This window comes from Atta colombica, unplaced genomic scaffold (genome assembly GCF_001594045.1).
Source record: "Atta colombica isolate Treedump-2 unplaced genomic scaffold, Acol1.0 scaffold123, whole genome shotgun sequence".
Classification (NCBI taxonomy): domain Eukaryota; kingdom Metazoa; phylum Arthropoda; class Insecta; order Hymenoptera; family Formicidae; genus Atta; species Atta colombica.
Window position 1 is genome coordinate 717,304 of NW_017259210.1, and position 8,464 is coordinate 725,767.

Sequence of the window (8,464 nt, forward strand, 5' to 3'; positions counted from 1 at the left end):
TAAACATCTTTTCTTTATTAAGGAATCTTTTTGATTCTGTAACTCTTAACGATAGTCATTGATTTCGTTGCGCAAATATTATGTAGAATAAAAAAGCTGCGCAATGACATCAACGAGTGTCGTTAAGAGTTACAGAATCGGCCTCTAATTTTCTTTATTATAAAAGGGGCAAATCATTGGCCATGAATATATATAATTCTGATTCATTTTCTTCAGAATACTCTTTTTTTTTTATTAATGATTATTTTCATTAAATTTGTTAAGCGCTAAGATTCACTCTAATTTTGTAAAGCTAAAGATAAATAGTTAATAAATTTTCATATTTGTATAAAAATATTACAACTTTTCCTCTTAATTGTTTATTATTGATGCATATAACAATTCTAAAGAATTTTTTTTGCTAAAGATTTTATGAAATCAACGAATCAAGTGATGCATTTGAATCAATGATAGCAAGATCTTTGATAGGTGTATGCCTGGGGTCACAATGGTTATGGCGAATTGGGAATTGGAGCATCAAATCAGGTTATCACGAAACCTATTCTAGTGACCATGCCTATTCTTGAAGGTTTAGGCATGAAGCGTATTGTCGACATTGCGTGTGGGAGTCACCATTCTATCGCTCTGACCGAAGATGGTGAGGTAAAGTATCGAGATGACTATGACGATAATCTTTTGTTATTACAAACTGAATTGGTTGATTTGATTTAGGTGTATGCTTGGGGACAAAATAATTGTGGACAACTGGGTAGCAGTATCAGCACAAATCAAGTCACACCTAGGCAAGTGAACTCCGTCTTAGGTGGGAAGAAAGTTGTCTGCATCTCATGTGGCCAGACTTCTACCATGGTGGTCATTGAAAATGGTGAGGTGTACGGTTTTGGCAATAACGGCGTCGGCCAATTGGGAATAGGTAACTATGCAAATCAGACGTCACCATGGCAAGTCGGTTCGTTGAGAGGCATTGTGATAGGTAAGTCTCGATTTATTAAAGAAGTAAAAGAAGAAAAGAATGCAAAATGGGGTCGCTGAGCAATCGGTATTGTTTCAGTCAAAGTAGTTTGTGGATATGCTCATACGTTGGCGCTCACAGATGAAGGGAAGCTTTATGTCTGGGGCGGAAACAGTTATGGCCAGTTGGGAATCGGCAACAAGACGAATTCCTGCAAACCAGTCATGGTATACTCATATCGTCATAAAGAAAATAGAGAATAAAAAAGAAAGAAAAAAAGAAGAACAACGTCATCAATAATTATACTATTAGGTCGAGCACGAAATGGGGAGGGTATCTGACATCGCTGCTATGCACTACAATCACATAAGCGTCGCCGTCGGCGAGGGAGGACGTGTCTACATGTGGGGTCATTGTCGTGGTCAGAGCATCACTATCCCAACCTCCACTCCGTTCTCCAACGTACATGACGCGCTTGCGTGTTACGGATCACCGAGCGTTATGCATAAACCACTGATCCTGTACGCGAACGAAGAGCCGAATATATTGCAATGTCTAGGATCTGCATTCGATGATCCCGTATGTAACTTGTTCATTGTTGTATCTATTTGTTTCGCACCTTCTCACATTTTTAAATGTTCAATGAAATGAATGTACGATATTGATAAGAGAAAAACTGAAACAAATAATCTAATTTATTTATATGTATATAGTTATTAACAATACATATACAGAATGGATACTGAAAATTTTGTCATATAATATATTCGAAATGACTTTGTTTTAAAGATATAGGATGTTAAAGTTGAAAGAAGAGTTCAAAAATTTCTTAAGACTGTTTTAATGAATCTTTAACATACTCAAAGTTTCATTAAAACCCGAGTGGATCACATAAAGTTTTCGAATTTGTGTGAGAGTTATCTTTTACAATTTTTTATTGTACTTTGTATCCAGTATATATATATATATACTAATATTTTCACTTATTGAAGTTAAGATTTATCATTTTTTATTAAATCTTATTTTAAGTATAATGCTCGAGTATTTTTAAAAGAAAATTTCAAGAAACTTCTTTCTAACGAAAAAAAACCTAAAATTGAGAATGAGCTATTTGATTGATAAATCAAACTGTATAATACATTTTATGCTGGATTCTAATTGATAAATGTGACAAATATTTTATGTGTTAAGCTAATATTGTACACATTTGTCTCTAATGACTTTTGTTTTCTTTTATGATAGTCTACAAGTGATCTGAAGATACAAGTGGAGGGACAATGTATCCACGTGCACAAGGCTATTCTGAAAATTCGCTCTTCATACTTCAGAACCATGTTTCAACATGATTGGGCAGAAAACAACCAAAGGTAATCATTTAAGAAAAGATCTGCATTATTTATATTAAAAATTTTTCAAGTTTTACTCATTTTTGTTCTTCTGTTTCGACAGTGTCATCGAGCATGATCAGTTTTCCTACATTGTCTACAAAGCTTTCCTGAAATACTTGTACACCGACGTGATCGATTTACCCATGGAGAAGGCATTAGGTAAATTGGATACATCCTGAGCAGTTATCGACCTGAGTACATTCACGATTGAAGCAACATCTTTCGTTACAGAACTTTTGGATCTGGCCAATGCTTACTGCGAGAGCAATCTCAAGAAGCATTGCATTTGGATGATAAAGCAAGGAATTACTGTATCGAATGTCGCCTACTTGTATAGCATCGCAATCGAGTACAACGAAGAGGTAACTAAACAACTGTATTATTAGTGCTTATCAATATTTCATTGACTACAGTATTTGTTTATCTACACACGCATGTATTATTAATTTTTACTCAATAATTGAATGCCGTTATCAATTTTTCAGGAACTAGAAGAAGTCTGCTTCAAGTTCGCCTTGAATCACATGACGGCTGTGACAAAGACAGAAAATTTCGCCAAGTTAGACGAGAATACGCTGAAAACCTTTATAATTAAGGCGGGTGAGGCTGGTGTTTTTAGAACATAATTTATCTATTTGCATCAAGAACAGTGTGATATAAAAATGCATGAATCTGTCTGTTGCTGAATATTCACTAGGTATTTTATAATTATATTCTAACTAATTATTCCGAATTTGATTCCTCAACTACATTTCGCATTTAATATTTTGTGTAAGTAATAAATGAATTGCATTCAATCATGTAAACTATCTCGCGTTCCGATAAATAGTTTACAAGAGAGATTCCTTTGGCGATCTCAGAAAATGTGATGTTTTTTTATTTTGCAAAGGTACCTGAGATAATCTTAGATTTCATGTAAACAAAGAGAAAAAAATGCTGCTTGCTGAGAAAAATCAATCTCGCGTTCGTGATGGCTATTTGCATAACATATTGATTAACGATGCGTAAAGTCCATCGAATGATTGCGAAAACTTTCGTTCCGTTTTCTTTTTATTTCTGTGATATAGCGTATCAGTGCGTGTTTACCACGATGATTATGTCGATTTTGCCAATTTAATTCATCAGCTGTGAATTTTGTAAAATTAAGTATGTAATGTAAAATACAATATGACATACACATTGTAATAAAATTTTCTAAACCGTCTATACTGTACCATTGTTTGTTTTCATTTCTAGCTGCTCTTTTGTTCGATAATTTCATGCTGTCATGTAAAAAGACCAGATGAACCAAATTTTAGGGATGCGCAGTTGTTCAACGTATAATGACATTTGTAATCAATCGGAAATTAGTTAGAGCTGCTATTAGAAATTTGCTACTAATCAGAAATTTTTCTCAAATTATATTCAGCTCTCACGTTACATCTGATCTTTTTGCCTCATGGTTGCTCTTATAATTAATAGTAACAACAAGTGAATAAAAGAGAGTCGGAATGGATGAGTTTGGTTTGAGGAAGATTTCGCACGGTCGTTCGTACATCATTTTATTACGATATCTTCAATATATACAAGCGATAGATTTTGTTGTTCGTATAATACGTACGTATCTACTGATTAATAATCACCATATGATGTTTAATATACATACATATATATATACCTTGAAATGGGAACGGTCAATGTTCCGCGACATGGAGATAAACTCCGATAAATCTGTACACGTGTATTAACTTCATCCTCTCTCTCTCTCTCTCTCTCTCTCTCTCTCTCTCTCTCTCTCTCTTCCTCTCTCTCGCCCCTCGATTCCGAGTCGTCGAACGCCATTCTGTGATCGTTCATATTCCAATCTCGCATATAGAAGTATACAAGATATACATATACGGAGTGTCTATCTTACAGCGGCCACCGCAAAACGGGCGCTCTGTATATATATGTGTGTTTTTATTTTATTTTAAATGTATTTATATGTTATGTATATAAGTAATTAATTATGTTAAATTAGGTGATCGGTCGTACGCCGCGACCGCAAACTCTCCCGTCGCAACCAGCGCGTGCAACGAGCGAGCATTGTCAGGATCTCGCAATAATATTAATAAGATTATTAATAAGATTTTTGACGATTTCCAAAGAACCGTAATATCATTGACGACAGTTAATGGCATCATGTCTTTTTATCGTGCCGAACGCGATTTGAATAGAAATTGAGTCTCGATTGTTGACAACAATAACGAATATAAGTGGCGAATTGTTTTGCAAACGTGCAACGATAAAAATGTCTGTCTGATTAATTCTGGTTGAAAATGGACGAATCAGACTTTCTGATTAAGTCCAGAATTCTAGATTAAAAATTAAAATTTAGATATATTGGATATAATAGACTTAAAACTGGAATTCTAGTTGTGACAACTGGAATTCTGATAGATATAATATTATATTGATTCGTCCATTTTCAACCAGATGTTTTTCCTGTTGAAAAAAATGTCATAACATTACATGATGAAATCATGTAATTAAAATACATAATTTGAAAAATCACATGATATTACAAATAATTTCATCCATCATGTGATGTTATAGTTATTGAATTTTAAAGAATTGAATGATAGGAATAGAAAAAAAAAAGAACATAACATCATGTAACTTTTCAAAATATGTAATTTTAAAATCACCTATTGATTTGGAACAATCCGTTACATGATTTAATTACATGTTTTAATTACATGATTTCATCATACAATTGTATGATGTGATTTTTTTTTCAATAGGATGTGTCGTTTTTGTTATAATTGACAGAGTCTGCTGCCGAGAGATTATTCATTGGTCAATAATAGATAATCAATGATAAGTTGGTGTAAAATTGTAATAAGATAGATGAATTTTAATCTCTCGTTAATGAAGTGCAAAGATTTATTATTTCAGATTTGTTAGAATTGTGAGAAATCACGAAGGGATCAGGTGGTTGGTTGCACGCGGTAGTTGCACGTCGCCGATCGAGCTCCGACACGACGCACCTCGAGAAAGGTTCCTCTCGCAAGATCCTCCCTACGGAGCTTGGAGTCGCCGCACCGAAGCGCCGACCAGCCACCGTCAGCCGGACGACCATTTGTCATCGGTCATTAAAGTTCATTAGTAATAATCGTTCTCCATTTCTGTTTTCTTTGTATTAATTAGAGCGTATTTAGGCCTGCGGGCTACTTTTCCCCAGCGACGCGCTGCGAATTCCCGTCGACGACAAAAACGAAACTTCCTCTCTCATATTAGTCCTATTTGTTCGAACCTATTCATTCCCTTGCTTGATCTGCACCTTGAAGAGAGAAAAAGGACTTTTTGGCCATCTCCATGTGGAACTTGATGTTGATTTTAACTCTAAGTTTAACTTTTTCTTTTTTCCTGATTCTTAGAACTAGAAAAAGATAAATGGCAAGTTAAATCAAGATTAAAGTTAATTCCACATTGGCAGATATGGGGATTTGAAATTCGTATTTGCGAGCCTGCTTATCAAAAGTTTCAGCTCTGTGCTTCTTCTTTTCTTAATCGAAAGTTCGATATGATCAATATACTGTTCTCGAGAAAGTTCTCGATAAACTACCCTTCTGTGAAAATTGACTGCATGATTCTTGCGCCTCCTGTTTGCTTAAGAAGAGTTTATCTTCTTTTCTCTTTTTTCATTTTTTTTTTTGTTAGAAAGTATAGATTGTCCGCATCTGTCGCCCTCTTTTTCCTCCTTTTTATCGATTTTCATCCCTTCGTATCTCGCAAGAGATCATTATTATTCCTACAGAAATTTACATTTTGAAGAAGCAATGATCCTTTACTGAGAGAAGAACGGCTCCTTGCGATAGCTGATTTACTAAACGCGCTTATCTAAACGGATCGCCCCGACGCCACTGCTATTTCTGAGATAACCGCTATTCCGAGATTTGAAAGTTCCTTCGGGGGATCCGCCCCCCCCCTTTGTTGTTCCTTCTTTCTTTATAAGTTGCCGATAGATTACCTGTCGTTTACCCCAATGAAAGGGAGGAGACGTTCGTGCGCACGTCAACGGCATCGAGATGAAAAGTAAGAAACTGTAAGAAATTGAGACTGGAAACTTTACGGGAAAGTCGTACATTCCTCTGTGCCCCGAGGGAAATATATTTGGGAAACATATCTGGAGGTGTTTATGTGGAAAGGACAGTTTTACTGGAGTGTCTAAAAATTTAGCTAGATACAGATTTGATAATAATTTTGTTGAATATACAAATAATATATTATAATAAAAAATTATTTTAAACTAAACTAGGTGTTTCTTATAAATTTTTGAATGTTGAAATCGAATGCCGCAAGTCAAAAAATTCCAACAAGTCATTTCTTGGATCTTAAAAATATCAATTTTTAAACATCAAAAATAATTGAGGTTTAATTAGGGTCTAAAAAAATGTTTTTTTAATTTTATATTTTATATTTTACTTTTCTGTAAAGAAGGTTAACGTTGTCTTGAAATTCCGATTAAAAATCATGAACGAATTGTTCCTTTCCTATAAAACGCATTTTCTTAATTTCATTTTCTTATTTTTTTTTTAAATTATGTTGTAAAGGATTTAAATACGGGGTTTCTCAAATAGCAAATTTTTGCATTTACGATGAAGTTATATATAATATAATTTCTAATTTGCAGCTATTGATATTTGAAATACTTTTTGGAAAATGCATATTTTTAGATATTCGAGATGGACAATTAAAATGAGACTCCCCGTATATGTATATATATTGAAATTTAACTTACGATATCATTTTCGGCATCAATATTTTGAACCTTGTCTGGTTCAAAGTAAAAAAAAAAAACATTTTTGAAACTGGCGTAATTATATAGTTCAAGCTGATTGCCAGAATGTCAAAATTTTTTGCAAATTGCTTATCACGCTTGAGATTTCTGCGTAATTACTTTGATTGCCCAACAAAATTATTTTTAGACTAATATCTAAAGTTAAATTTTTACTTCAGCAAAATCATTCTTTCTGTGTACGTCGGATGTAGAAAATATTAATAGGTATACACGTTATTACAGGGGAAATTGTCGCGTACGATTTCGATGTTACAATAAATAAAATATCAAATAAACAGGAGGTTGAACGCACGTGGGCTATTTTTTTTTTTTTTGAGGGCTTACACCGCTGATAAACTGGTATCAGGAAATGATAGTAACGGAAAACGCCCGAAAATGCAATTGCAATTTTTCATTGGTGTACCGCATTGGTGCGTTTACGCACACACACATGTAACGACATGCAAAACGCGCAACACACACACACACATATATACACACACACACACATACATACACACACACACACACACACACACACACAAATATATATGCACGGCGATGCAAATCCGCGTGTAAAGATTAGGATTCTAAATTTGAATTCGCTGATATCTCGATTTCACAGTGAAACATGCGAAAATAATGCAGGCATTTCCTCCCGCTTCGTTTGCATTTTTATCGTGTTACTTTTGATAAAGTTTCGTCACGCTCCGAAATCGGTTTTCTGTCCGATAACGGCGATTCTGGCGGATAACTCGCGAATTGATTTATTAATTATCTGAATTAATTTCGCAGAAATTTGGATAAATTCGATCCTTCCGGATTTATTAGATTCCGATGATCCGGCTGTTTTGGGGAGGAAGGGAAGGAGAACGCGAAGGGGCCGAAAGGTGGAGGAGAATTTGATCCGATAATAATTATTTTCGACAATTCGGATATTGAATTATTCAGATATTTAGGGCTTTTATGCGACGATACGCGGGATGAATTTTCGCGGAAAGGAATAAATTTTCGTGGTGGATACGAATCGATTTTAATATATTGCGCTTCGCAATTACATTTCTCGTTCAATCTCCCGTAATTCGGGCGAGAATTAAGAATCTCGCGGATTCGGATCGAGTTTTGATTCTCCAGATGTCAGATCCAGTTAATCCGGATATTTGGATTTGAATAATAATAAATTAGTTTTGCAGTAATTATATATGTATATTTTAATAGTTATCTTTTAATTTATATTGAATTATTCAGATATTTGCAGTCTTAATGACGATATCGGGACGAAAAATTCGGGGATATTGTCATGAAGACCGAGATAGAATCGAT

At 34.5% G+C, this 8,464-nt stretch overlaps 1 protein-coding gene across 1 annotated transcript in view; it reads left to right on the plus strand.

Annotated features, from left to right (window-relative positions):
* The window catches only part of LOC108694705 (RCC1 and BTB domain-containing protein 1-like), a 4,623-nt gene extending 1,085 nt beyond the window's left edge, over positions 1–3,538 (plus strand). Inside the window, exons 3-10 of the mRNA XM_018204338.1 lie at positions 469–642; positions 712–973; positions 1,052–1,179; positions 1,265–1,531; positions 2,195–2,319; positions 2,402–2,499; positions 2,572–2,702; positions 2,826–3,538. Of these exons, the coding sequence (XP_018059827.1) occupies positions 469–642; positions 712–973; positions 1,052–1,179; positions 1,265–1,531; positions 2,195–2,319; positions 2,402–2,499; positions 2,572–2,702; positions 2,826–2,966 (1,326 nt within the window). The 3' untranslated portion in view covers positions 2,967–3,538. The remainder of the gene's footprint in view (positions 1–468; positions 643–711; positions 974–1,051; positions 1,180–1,264; positions 1,532–2,194; positions 2,320–2,401; positions 2,500–2,571; positions 2,703–2,825) is intronic.
* Positions 3,539–8,464: the final 4,926 nt, after the last annotated feature.